Consider the following 14,507-nt stretch of genomic DNA (forward strand, 5'->3'; position numbering starts at 1 on the left):
CACACTGGAGGCAAGAATAATTGTTCAGTTCTTAAAAAACAGAAGGAAAAAAAAAAAAAAACACAACAAATCCCGCTACCAAAACAAAAAACCAGACGTTGACAGCATCAATCTAAAACGTCCTTATGTCAATTACACCACTGCAGTAATTCAATAATTGCTCAGATCAATTGCCTGATTTTATACGGGTTTAAAACATCAGAAATATTGACTAGTTTTTCCTAATTTGTAGTGGAGAGATTAAGAAAATTATTAGACAGGTAATTAAAGGAAAAATCCGTTGCATATTAATAGTCCTTAGATCAGACTGAGGGCTGTAGTAACTAGGTGCTATGATGGCAAATGCCAGGTTGCCCAGAGAGAACATCAATGCTCCATCTCTGGCAGTGTTTAAGGCCAGGCTGGATGGCCCTTTGAGCAGCCTGGTCTAGTGGGAAGTGTCCCTGCCCATGGCAGGGGGTTTGGAACTAGATGTTCTTTCAGGTCCCTTACAATCCAAACCATGCTATGATTCCATGATGGCATTTTCCCAATTTCAATACTGTCCCTTTTGACCACTGTGGGAGACAATGAACTGAAGTAGTTGGATTTTTTGTCTGGCTTGGAATAGTCATTTTTATCACTTTCAAGAGAGAACTGTGATAAAATCACTGAAATACTACTTCAACCTTTTCAGTAGATCACTAATAGCTTCTTTATAATTACGGTGTCTGCTTATAGCTTCGTCTGGATCGAACTTACCTAGCTTGTATATGATTCAATGTCCTGATTCCTGTGCAGATCAGGATGTATAATGTAGTGCCTTCTACATTTTGCAAGGCTTGTTATCCTGTCTTATAGAAAACCATCCCTCTTGTTTTGTTGGATGATAAAAAAATAACGGCTTTTTTTTTTTGCCCTTTTTTTTCCTGTTTTCATTGGGTCTTTTTAAGAATTAGTGTTCAACTGGCTACCTGGGTCTATAACTGTGCCAGAAAAGAATGTTTTGAGATCTGTATTTGCATGCTGCACAAATACAGCTATACAAGTGCCTTCTCAAAACAGGAATATCCTGATGCATCAGAAGGTCTGTCCTAATTGTACCTCAAAATATTTGAATTATTGTTGTGCTTTCTCCCAGATGAACACTAAGTCACACCACTTACTGTAAGACTTTTAACATGTATGTTTTAACTTACGGCATTTTTTTTTAGTCGGGTGGGTTTTTTAACCTGGAAGGAGCATATATATTGGAATTGCTGACAGTTTTACTCACAGCAGAATGAGCAGTATTTGTGCACGTTTGCACTTTCCAAATTTTAGACAATGTTTTTGCAAGTGACTTAAATTGGTTTTGCTAAACATTTTGGTGGGAAAATTGCTTTGAGCTCTCTTATACTGTAGGTATAACATCAAACAACTTCTTTGAATCCAATTTATAGCTTTGAAGTTTAAAGTTTTAGTGAAGAGCATAATGCAGATATAAAACTGAAATGCTTAAACTTTTTAATAAAACTTTCCATACTTCTGTAATATCTAGTAAGCTTATTAGCTTGAAAGAGAAAAAACTTGACTGCTTTTAAAGGACACTGAATTATTTTGTCATAGTTACTCAGAGATTTCAATGACTTCTTTGCTGCTTTCAGGTATTTTTTTTTCAGAAAATGCATACTGAATATTATACTTGAGTGATACATCAGTTTTGATACCTCCTCTCAACTATGTGAATGATAAATTAAATAAAAGAAATTCCATAGTAAAAGATTTCTCAGATTCAGGGGAACTGAAGCTCCCATCTTACACACACAAATACTCTTTTCATCAGTCTCATTCTTCAAATTTAACTTTCAATTGCTTTATATTTTTGTATTAGATCAGTAAAGTTGCTAGGTAAAGAATAGGTGGGACAACACAGCAGGACAAGCCATCTGGGATGTTTCTGGAGTGCATTGATGAGATCTTCCTCCTTCAAGCAACAGAGCAGCCCTTAGGAGAGGTGTTCTGCTGTACCTCATTCTTGCCAAAAAGGGAGGGGCTCTTTGGGGATGTGAGTATCAAAGGCTGCAGTGGCCATGAGGTGGTGGAGTTCTCTTTCCCCTGGAAATCCTCATGTTTCCTTTCTGAGCTTTCTTTCCTCATGACACTTAATTTAAGAAACTTTCCCTCTCAGCCATCATGTAGCTTTCCTTGTTCTGGATGTATTTGCAGCATCTCTAGTTCCTTATTACCTCCTCTACCTCTTTTTTTCTCTTTGGTTCTGTCTTTTACCTCCTTCCTAGAAATCAGAAGCAAACAAGTTCAGAGGTTTCTCACCCAAAGCTAAATGCCGGATTGTTTTCTAATAAAAAATTTTTAGGTGCTTTGAATACCATTCTTGCTTGAGAAAACTAGAGCAGTTAAAAAAAAAATAAAAAATAATCAAATCTGATAGATAATGGCCTAAACCCAGCTGCTTAGACCTATATATTTTGTGTCTAATGGTAGTTCACTGTAGTTCCTATATGTGTCATTTGGGACTAGAATGGCATTTGCATTTCATTTGACTCTTCATTTCTTACCTTGAGTGACTGCTGTTAGTCTTTTGTCTCTTTGATGTTCCTTATATCAGTTGATCAAGTTTCTCAGCATCTTCTATTACAGGATAAATCAAACAAGCTTACTGAAATCTTCTACAGTACTTTTTTGGTTAACTAGAGTGTTGTGGAGCTTTTAACTGGACTTTCTTATATTTGTGATTGTATTTTTAAAACATCAACAAAACTGGGTATAGAACTAACGCAACTAACTGTTGTGTTAGTTTTGGTAGTGACGTACACAGACATAGAGTGTTTTCCTTCTATTAATCAGTTCTATCCACTTTATACCTCTATGAATTGCATGTACTTAATTTGCTACCACATTATCTTCGGAGCTTGCGTTCAGATGCTTGTTCATTAAGTCTTCAAACAAACCTCTTTATAGTTCCTGCAGGACTCACTTGTTGCCATAAGAATGTTCCCTGTGAACAATGTCTCATTTTGCAGCTGTGGCCTGTTTTAGAATGAGCTAAATTAAAAGGAATTTAGTTTGAATGGGACCATGAACTCTAGATTTATCTGTAGAGTTGACTTACACCCAGTTATATTCAGTTATATCAGTTATATTAATTCTGCAGGTTACCTGTGCTTCTTGTCTCCAGTTCTTTTTTATTTACTGCATATCATGGTTAAAATTCTTGAATAGAATCAGGCTTAAAAAGCAATTAGAGGCATCCTTTTTTTTAATTGCTGTTTTTTCAATTATACATTCTCTTTAAAATCTGTTAGTTCATCAGCTTGTGATAAATTTAATACATGTTTTCTTGCTATTCTGTGATGTTATTTTTAAACAGTATGTTGTGCAGCCATATGTCTAATGCCTTACACAAGTCTAGGTCTATCTTGTTATATTTTCTGTCAACCTTGTAGTTGTGTAAAAATGACTTTTCTAAAGCAAAATACGTTTTTGAAAAAAATAAAACTAATCTCCATTTGTTTGGAAAATGTTACGTATGAGATATTTTATTTAATATTCAGAAGCTTTTCTGTTACTTTGCATGGAAGTGATGTCAGGAAGTCATTCTGCATGTCATTTTTTATTACTGGTATGTGAACATTTTTCCATTTCTGTGATATATCCATGGAGTTTAAAAGGTGATAGTGATTGTCATATGTTTTATGTTATTTCATAATACGGTAAAGCAGTTAAATTGATTTGTAGAAAGGTTCATATTTCTTTTTGTTTCTTAGTTTGGGAACAAAACAGTAAACACAGCATGAAAAGACATTTTGTCATTCCAGAAAAAACGACCTGACACTGTGCAGGGCATAGAAATCTCTTACTAGGTATATTCAGAATGTCATTTCTTAAGGCAAAGTATTGCGTACTTAATATTTCACCGAGGGAAAATAATATGGCTTCTAATAGTGCTTTCTGCATAGTTACATTTTTTCAGTACCTCTAGATTTTTAAATATGTTCTAAATGGAGGACCAAGAGCACAGTATTTTCAGGGTTCATTGGAAGCAGAGTAAAACTCATTTATAAAATTACTTAACTAGATGGTTGCCTAGTAACAAATGCATTCTGTGCAGAGTGTTTGAGTTGTAGATAGCGTCCTATGTGGAATCGTCAAAACAGTATTAGTAATTGCATTTTTACTGTGTACTTTTGATTTTTCAATTTTATTGGTTTCCCCATTTTTATTCCTAAAACTAGGAAATTACCACCTGTGGACTGATGGACAACTTCTTAATTCCTTCATTAGACAGTAAACAAGATATCAATAAACAAGTATACACTGGTGAAACATTCTAACAAACTTCCTAGTCATTCATTTTGAAAAGCCTTTAATTTTATTTCTTTATGTTCTTAGAATTTCTCTGTGGACTTTTCATTCTTTTTCTCGGGGTTGTTTTTTTTTTTTTTTTTGAATAATGGGAAAAACAGATCTTGTGAGAGGCTGAGACTTTTAGACATTCTGTGGGTAGGGTAGGATCTAGCTAATAACTAATGTGAGTCCTGATATACAGTGCTTCATTCTTACTGCTGTTGAGTAGGGAACTGAGGAGCCTAAGTTTCTAAGTCTTCTTGCATGCATAGACTAACAACTAAGAAATGCTTCTGCCTAATTTTCTGCGTATCTTATCTTGTGTACATCTGAAGGGCATACAGGCTGACTGAAGATGACTGTTAAAGTGTTGCTGGGTCATCTGAATACCAGATTAATTTCTAACCAGTGGACAATCTTCAAATATTAGAATATATAAACTTGTCTGCTTTACTTAATTCTGTGCTTGAGTTGAACAATCAGGGATATGCTTTCCAGCTTGATTGTAATTCATTCTGTGAATGTGGTATTTTAATACATGGAAATGGGAAGACTGCCAAGTTCACAAAGTTCAGGAAGAACTTTAGAAGTCAGATAAAGAGTATCACTGTGCATACTCTGTATGCGCTCAAGTGGCGGCTGTAATGTAATAAGATGATATGCAAATCTTAAAACCTATTAGGAAGAAAATTATCCTGCTGTGATTGATTTATGGTCTGGAGAGGCACTTCTCATACCTGTACCTTTATCGTTTACAGTGTGAGCGCAGATGATGCTTGAGAGCTATCTTCTGTTTATTTTCTTCTGTGTACATGGAATTTCATGGTGTGATAATCGTGTTCTGCAAATGTGTATAGTGAACATGTTTTCAATTCTCCACATGCCATCATGAATGCTTCTGAATTAGATATACTAATTAGATATGTCAATTAAATATAGCTGTGGCAATTTTATTTCTTACTTCCACCAAAGCATCAAATCAATAAAATACAGAAAAGTTTTCAGAGAACATGATGTGAAAATACTGTGACAGTTCAGCTTTCCAAAGAAAGCCTTTTAAGTTCCAAATAGTGCTTATATTTTTACCAAGATGATTAAACACATATGAAGATTAAAATGTTTGAGGTTGTTTGCCAGTAGTGAAGACACACTTAGCTGTGCACCTTCAGCCAGTGATGCAGAGAATTTGTCATCCAAAATGTCTGTTCAGTAATTTTTACAGCAGTTTCAGGAAAAGAATGTATGTTCACAGTCTCTTGATTATGAAGGCATGGTCTCTAAATGGGACTTTGAGGAGCAAATAAAAAGTGATCCAGCATAAGAAAAATATTAATGTTTGAATGGACTGTATTTACAAAAGGCATCCTCACACTTTCAAGACATTTTCTTTAGAAGCATCTGAAGACAAAACACATTAATGCCTGCTTTTCAAGGGAAAGGCAGAAAATGAAAAGTAGTTGAAAAACTGTATTCAGAGAACTCTGTTCTAAAAATGTGTTAAAATTCTACCAGCTCTTACAAAAAGTATCTGTAGTACTTGAATAGATAAATAATAGATAAATAACTGCATTATAATCACAGACAAAATGCAAAATAAAGTATGTGTTATGGTTGCATAGTCAGCTAATTTATATTTCTGACTTTTATGTTTAGCACAGTTTTAGTCACTGCTCTTTGTATATTGCTATGTATAATTAAAAGAATAAACAAAGCTCATTCTGTATCTGTATGTGGTGATATGCAGACATGTAAGGGTTTAGTTTACTTGAATTTGATGCAAACATAAAATAATTGGGAGAATTGTTATGATACATTTTGTCTTTTAAGGTAAATGCTTTTTACTTCTTGCTTGTTTTTTTAAATATATATTAATCATTGATATTTTGTGCTGTGAATTGGATATAGAAGTAGTTGGTAATAAATAGGTTTTTATGTTGTTTTTTTGGATGGTCTTGAAAGGAATTGGAGAAATTGATGGAATTCTTTACAGCCATAATATTTTTCAATTAATTATGAAGACAAACATAATGTTACTGTAGAGCAAAAGACATTATAGCCTGATTTCGTATAGCACTTTGACTTGATTTTTGTGGCTAGATATAAATGGGAAACTTAATTGTCCACTAATTTGCAAATTTCAGATTTATAAATTGAAAAAATATTAGGCACTATACACATATGCAAAGTATATGTGAGGTATTATATAAAATATGCAAATATGTGCTTTCCTTTAAAATGCGCTCTGCATATTATTAGTTTTAATAACCTGTTTATGTTAGCTCTCTGCTGCGGTTTTCATGTGGAGTTGTAATTCATTGTAATTCAGGGTTTTCCATCAGCTCCTTAACTGCAGGGCCTACTGCCAGATCAGGGAAGTTAAATGGCCTTTTACAAAGGTTTTGAAAGTGGCAAGTCTCAGTAAACTGTAACTGCTTTCTAGGCATTGTTTATATTTTGAAAAAAACCTCTGAACAAACAGCTTGCAGTTAACTGCTGTAAAAATCCATACTTCCGTGGTTATTAAGCAGGGCTCTTGTTAATTGTTTAAATACTTGAAATGCTTTCCTACCTTCAGATGGAACTGAGCACACTTTCAAACTAGTGGTTTTAGACTCAGGAGATTTGAAAGAAGTTGTTACTGAAGTTAGCAAAATCAAATAATATTTTCCAAATTGGACTTCAGTTACACTTTCAAATTGTTGTACTTATTATTATGTGATTGTGAAAAAAGTACAGGATAAATATATCAGCACGTGGTTACTGTTCCTTCAGATTCAAGGGTTTTTTAGAAAAAAAGTGTGAGAAAAGTGTACCCCACAGACACCAAGATCAGTGCAGAAGGAGGTGGGGTTCCAGGGGACTGAGGCAAAACCAAACCCTAAAAAACAAATGAGTAAAAAAGAAAACCATTTTACCACACAGTCACTCACACCCACCCCACCAAATCCGGCATTTAAGAGACGTATAAGAAATGATAGTGCTTCTTTGTACTCTTCAAGGTGCTTTTGTGCCCAGCAGACGGAGTACTTTTTAAATTGCAATTTCTCATTTCTTCCAGTCATCTCAAAATTTGCATTTTCAGATGAGATTTTGTTGTACATGGGATTCCTTTTGCAAAGCTGCTCTTTGTATAAGTGCAAAAGGGTCAATCAAATGATTTTCTGCAGTGTTTAGTTGGTTACGTCCATAGTTTGAGCATCTAGATTTTTGCCAGGCAACAGAGTGGTTTATTTTGTCTGCTTCATGTCTGTAGAGTTGTGGGAGGTGGTTTCTTTTGGGATTTGGTTTATTATTTTGGTGCACTTGTTATTCCCCAGGTCCGTGTTAGGCATGGTGTCTTTTATCTTCCTTCAGAATGCTCTACATATACTTTTTAATAGTCTGTTTTGAAAACTTTTAATTCATCTGATTTAATTACATGGCACTTCCTTTCACTTTAAGTCAAACACCTGAGTGATTCAAAAGCTGTATTCTAAATAAAAACCTCATAGTTCTGAACAGGACTTAGGTAGGTGGAAGTTACCAACCATCATGAGACATTGAGAACCTCATATATGGCTTCAGTTATAGTGTCTAAAAAACCTTCTGATGAAAATTGCTGTGAACTTTACTCCATAATAATTATGTTAGTAAGAAAGTTGCGAGCCAGCCAACACAGCTTTTGGTATTGCAGAGGAAATGGGAAAATTCTTGCATACTTTCTTAATTCAAGTATTTTGGCTGGTTTCATTCATTTTGAAAATTACCTCGGAATACATACAATATGCAGGCTTTTATATGGAACAGAGTATTTAAATATGAAGGACCATTTATGTCCCTTATTGAATTGGAAGGCATGCAATGCAAATACTTGGGGAATTAGACTGATTTAAAAAAATTGAAAAAAAAAAAGAAAAAAAAAACGAAAAAAATGTGTGTTACAGAGGAGCAGGATAGATTGTATAAGAGAGTTGTGAAAAGGTCTAAGCAAAAGCCGGGACTAAGGAGCTATGTTCTTCTTTCTTTTCAGAATTGCACTGTGATTTGAACTAAGAAAGAAATAATACCAAATTATCCGTCCTAGTTTTGCCTATAAATTGGACTGCCCCTTCTTAATGCAAAGCCTATTTTACTGCTGTTGTTACTTCATGTCAGTTAATAACAGCTAACCTTCTGGAGGGCAAAAGTACAATAAAATAGAAAGATGAATAAGCAAGATTTGGTGGAATTGCAGAGTGCTCTTTCTTCTCCTTACAGAATAATCACTAACTCACATCTATGGGTCACCTTTTGTAGAAAGTATTAACTGCTTCTTTCACATTAGTGTTATATAAGGGATGGTTTAAAATTCTCTGCTTTATATCTTGGCTTAAAACACTTGGATCATTTACAGGTTTTCTGTTTTTTAAATAGGTTGAATCTACGCAAAGTATGATTAGGATTTTGGGCCTTTCAGCTACATTACCCAATTATCTGGATGTTGCTACATTTCTACACGTCAATCCCTATATTGGACTATTCTACTTTGATGGCCGTTTCCGACCTGTACCATTGGGGCAAACCTTTATAGGAATTAAGACAACCAATAAGGTAAAGAATGATAAATGCCAAAGAGAGGGTTGCTGTTTTGACCATACTTAATGTATGCATGTGTAGAGTATACTGGTTTATTATGCTACAGGTCTTTAATGAAGCATCTTTTCTTGTGAATAAAGATATACTTAATTTAAAGGTGCTGTAAGAATCATGTTTCCTTCAATTACAATCTTGTAAATAGGCTTTGTTGCAGTTAGATACAATGGCATCTAGCTTTGCATTGCTTTTGCTTTGCTACTAAATTTGGCTTGATGAAGGAGAAAACATCGCCTTCAACTGCAGACTCACTGTAGCATCTGGTTATTCTCATTTCAGTTTTCCATTTTGCTCGAAAAACTGGTGCTACTTGCTTGACTGTCAAATGCATGAGGAATGTAATATTTATTTATGAAATCTGTATATATAGAGATAGACACAGATATATGCAATATCATCACTTGCATTAATATTGGTTGGATACAAGTTGCTGATGAAAACCTTTTAGCAATCTAAATCATTAACTATCATATGTCCACATTTGATAGAAAGCACGCTGAAGTGGTCATGAAATAAGCTTCTTTACTCTTTGTGTTCTTGCTCATTTTAGGAAGCAGTAAGGCCATGGTCAGGTATAATATTCTTATTAAAAATCTTACGTGCAGTGCCACTTGACATGTAAATTTTAATTCTTCTTTAAATACAAGAATTAATAGAAACACTTTTCTTTAAGACTAGCTGGTAATTACAATTTATATAACTTAGCTTCTAGAAAATCTTACTCTGCTGTAATTTAATTTAACAGATTCAAGCAAAAGTTAACTTCATAGCTTAATCAATAATACCAGTGATTTTGTTTGTTGGGTTTTTTTAAATGGACATTGCCTTTTTTGACAGGTTAAGTAGTTCATTCCATCTGCCGTGCAGGAAAGAAACTTATTTTACAACTGTAGGGAGCCATTTCAAGTTTATGCACAGAAGAATAGTTTACCATATGGTGCTTACTGTGATTTGCATATTTTAACCTTCATTAATTGTTTCAAGTACCTTCACTGTTACTTGCAGTTGCTTTTCTTTAATCTTTTCCTGATACTTTATTTTGAATATTTAGTTTATTTCCACTGTGTGGTAAAGACTTCATTTCTTCATACTCACTCTAGAATGTATTTGTGATTTAAAAATCAAATAGATATACAGATAATCCTATAAAATCTTAACCAGTTAGGTTTTCTAAAAAAAACCCCAAGCATGTGGAGATGAGGAAATACTAGGAGGTAGTAGTTATTCTGAAATAGGAGTACCTGGCAGACTGCTTTGGCAATACCACAACTTTTTTGCTTTTCAGAAGAATGTCATTAGAGATTTCATAGAGTAAAATATATTTTGCAATTAAGATCATACACTTCATAGCAAACAAAAAGTATGAAGCCTGTTTGAAAAGGGATTCCATTCAGAATAATACTAATGCTAAAGGTGCAAAAGCAGTAATATCAACATCCTTCTGGTCTATGTGAGAGGAGGAAAGCTATGTAAGAACCCATAGAATCAAAAAGAGTTCTTGCAGAACATCAGCAAATGCAATCCATGCAATGTCTATATCCACACTGATGAGTTGCAAAGAAGACTGTTGCTGTAGGTAGATGTTTTGCCTCAGCTTTCTGACATCCTTTATTCAAAAAAACTTCCCCCAGAACTGGAGCTGATTAGCGATTTGTGGAATCGTGCAAACTGTAGTCAAGCTTTCAAAGGCAAGAACAGCATGGTGTGCTTATTATGCATAGAATTTAGCCAGGGAAGCTGTTAAAATTCTATATGTTGAATTTCTTAGAGCATATGGGGCCAAGACTAAAGTTTGGCTTCTTCAGTCAGAGGTCTGTTAATGTCAGACTTATTTTTTTTTAATGTTTGTTATTTTTCTTGGTGCATGTTTATGTTTTCCTCTTTAGGTATAAATGCAACGAATATGTAAAGTTACCTTTGTGTGTATATAAATATGTATGTCCTCATGTGTGTTTATGCACTGCCCATGTATGTTTCTACTTAATGATTTTTACTTGTTATTATTTGAAAAAATAGTTAATTAAAATGCTGGCCTCTCATTTTCAGAATACTTAGACTGTCTGCCTGTCTCTTGCACATATGTCCCTATTGTCTCATCTTTTTACTACTGTACTTGTACGATTATCCTGTTCCCTCTAAAGCTGTTTTAAAGATGTGTCAACTTTCAGCTATTTTAGATTACTCCAACTACTAGATTTCCATTTTCAAATTTTTACATGCTTTGCTCTTGTAAGAATTTCTTTGTGTCAGAATATTTCATTATAGGAGATGAATGCACAAATGATGAATGGAGTGATTGCTCTGATTTTGGACTTTATTTGTTACAACCTTAATACAGAGCTGCATTCAAGTAGATACATGTTATTTATATTGTGTTGCATTAAAGAAATAGAAAAAATATTGAGGTGGAAGAATACTTTTTATTTCAACTGAACTCTTTATTTTGAACTTTTTATTCTTCCTGAAACATTTTATTTATCCATAAGTAGAAACTGTATACTGTACTCCCACTGTTTCCCATGCATGACCCAACTGTGAAGAAAAAAAATCTCTGTGACAAAAAAACTGACAATCAGTAATTTCCTGGATATATCTGCAATGTAAAATCTATTTTTATATTACCAAATGGAAGGACTTAATGTTAGGTAAGATGACATATTAAATGGATATTTCATCAATATCCTGTAGAAATAAGATTTCTTAATATGAAACAGATCACTTAAAAGAATAGAACTGGGTTACATCTCTCTAGTCAATAAAAGCATCAACAAAGTCATGCAATAAATTTTCTATCCACAGCCCTTACTCATATTTTGTCTATTTATTTTCATTTTCTGTTTGTGAATTTAAGAATACCAAAATTATATTGTTAAGAATGGGAATCTGTATATTGTAAATTTAATTACATAATCACATTTTTTCATTCATGGATCACTGTAAATTGCTTGATATGTAGTAGAAAATCTGTAAAGGCAGAAACGTTTTTGATATGTAATACGATGCTTGTTTTTCAGGTGCAGCAACTGAATCATATGGATGAAGTATGTTATGAAAATGTGCTGAAGCAAATAATGGCTGGACACCAGGTATTTATTTTCTGCTTTGGTTTGCATTTGAAACACATATTATGAAATTAGTTTTGATTGTCACAACTCTAGATTAAGAAATTTTTTAAATTATTTTGAGATGTGTCACTTCAGAGATCATCTCCAATCTTGACACGTTCTACAAACATCATGCAAGAAAATCTAACCAGGCTAAATGATGTTAACTTCTATCCAAGGTGAATATTCTTGCTACTTTACATATCCCTTAAAATAATTAATGTATATATGTGTCACTTTTTAAAAAATGACTAGGCAAAGTAGGTCAGTGCTTTGGAGACTTTATACTTAGATAGATCTAATGATTAAAAAATGAAAAATATAGAACTTAGTTATTTCTTAGGCTTTCTCATACCTATCAAATTCTAGTATCTCCTTGTTAGAGATGAGGGATGAAAATTATGCAGTGTTGAATACGGTGTACAAGGGCTCAGCATCTGTCATTTGAAATATCCTGGGTTTTGATTTTTGTTTTCTTTATAAAGGAAGTAATCCTTCATTTTGTTTTAAAATAGAGATTTCTGCAGTGACTTTTCAAGCCTTATATTCCCCTCCATTAAGATTATGGGCTTAACTCATTTGCCTGAATAGTTTGGTCATTCTGTTGTTACTGTGCTCCTGCATCACCCCCACATGATGTCTCATTTCTGCTAGAACTTTGCAAAACAGCAGCAGTTTAAGCAGGAGTAGTTGTAGCAGGTATGGCACCTGCTTGGAACAGGAGCAAATGCACTGTGATCCTTGAAAAGGCTTTTAATTAAATAACTTGCTCACACTAAGAATTGCACGTTTTCCTCTTTTCACATAAATGCAGATTGTGGAGTTTTTTGAAAGATGAACAGTTGGTTTATGACTTCAGGGGGTGGAAATACTTCAGCAACAGCTTCTTAGTCCTCCTGCTCCCCTGCTTTAACACCATTCTTCCACTTCTCTTCTGTTGTTGATATCAGTTACTGTTCGTTACATTCAGAAAACTTTCATGAAGATTACATATGGAAATGCTGATATTTTCTTGTGAGGACTGTTAACAAAATTTGTTGGCAGCACCAAGGAAACTTTAGTTTATTTTCTTCTCATTGTCAATTATGCACATGCCTTACGAAATAACTAGCACTGAGGTACGTTAGTTTCTTATCTTTCATTTCTTATGATTTTGTGTGTTTTCACTTGCTGTAGATAAACCTATGAGTAGTAGATTCTTTAAATCAGTATGTCTAAATAAGTAACATATCTTGGATTCTCAGTGGGAAATTTTGTGCTGTTCCAGCATATTTATTGCACTTTTCTCCCCCTCTTCACGCTGAGGAAGAATTGTCTACAAACATATATAATACTATTTTAAAAAATTCAAGTACAATAAGTTCTTTAATTCTAGCAGGAGGTGTTTTTTTAGCTTTCCTTGAGAACAGTTAGGAAACACAAATTCATACTCTGAAATGAATGGTATACAAACACTGGTGTACTGCATTTGACAATGCAAAACCATGCATACCAGATCATTGCACAATACAGTTAATTACAGTGCGTTGTATTTTACCACATACTAAAAATTAGGAATTTTTCCTTTTAATGAGTATGCTATGAAAAATGATCTCTCTAATCTTTAAACCAACTGCAGATATTAAAAAAATACAATAAAAAAAAAAAGTCATGTAGATATACCTGCATTGAGCTGCTTGTACTGTAGTGGAAGATGAATATTATGAATTAATATGATGAATATTATACTAGGAAAGTTTTCTTTAGTGTCTTTTCACAATTTTGGGAATAGCCTTTGATCTTCTAAAGTTATCACCATCTTCTGATTTTCTTAGCTTTAAGAAGTCCATTAACTTGTATCCACTTTCACCATAGTCTGTTACTGTCATGCTCTGTGTGTGCAGTTTTTTGCTTTTTAACAAAGCGGTGATTATTTCTAAATGTTCTTAGAAATACGTATTTATACCTTCTCCCCCAATATTTCAGGAGAAAAAAAAAATCTACAGCACTTGTGTATCTCTATGGAATTCAGGGCATGGCTGGAATTTTATCATTATTCAGGCAGTAATGTATGACAGACACAGATCTCATCAGCTGTGCTCCAGAGAGCCAAAAATGTACCTATTTTGTTTTGTTCTGAAGCACAAGGAGGCAATACCAGAACTAGAGAAAAATACTTTTCTAAAGTTCTGCAAGTTAATGTACACCTTCCAATGGCCATCAAACTTTCAGAGTGTTGTCCCTTAAGATTCTTTACCAGAGTCTTTGGAATATCTTAATAAATCAAATTCAACATTGTTTATCTACTGTTCTGTTAACTGATTTTCAAAGAATTCTACCATGCCAGAAACAAATAATTTACTCTTTTGGAAGTCATGCTGATGTGTCCCCGGCATATTATAGATTACAGCGTGATGCTTGACAAAGTATTCTTAATAGATGTATATATGTTTTCATTTTTTAAGACTAAGGCTGGGAAGAGGTAGT

At 33.8% G+C, this 14,507-nt stretch overlaps 1 protein-coding gene across 3 annotated transcripts in view; it reads left to right on the top strand.

Annotated features, from left to right (window-relative positions):
- Nucleotides 1-14,507, top strand: part of ASCC3 (activating signal cointegrator 1 complex subunit 3) — a 270,142-nt gene that overhangs the window by 108,488 nt on the left and 147,147 nt on the right. For all 3 annotated transcript variants that reach the window (XM_065681165.1, XM_065681163.1, XM_065681164.1), the window contains 2 exons: nt 8,719-8,895; nt 11,952-12,023. In XM_065681165.1, coding sequence (XP_065537237.1) covers nt 8,719-8,895; nt 11,952-12,023 — 249 coding nt within the window. The remainder of the gene's footprint in view (nt 1-8,718; nt 8,896-11,951; nt 12,024-14,507) is intronic.

The sequence above is a fragment of the Lathamus discolor genome, chromosome 5 (genome assembly GCF_037157495.1).
Source record: "Lathamus discolor isolate bLatDis1 chromosome 5, bLatDis1.hap1, whole genome shotgun sequence".
NCBI classification, from domain to species: Eukaryota; Metazoa; Chordata; class Aves; order Psittaciformes; family Psittacidae; genus Lathamus; species Lathamus discolor.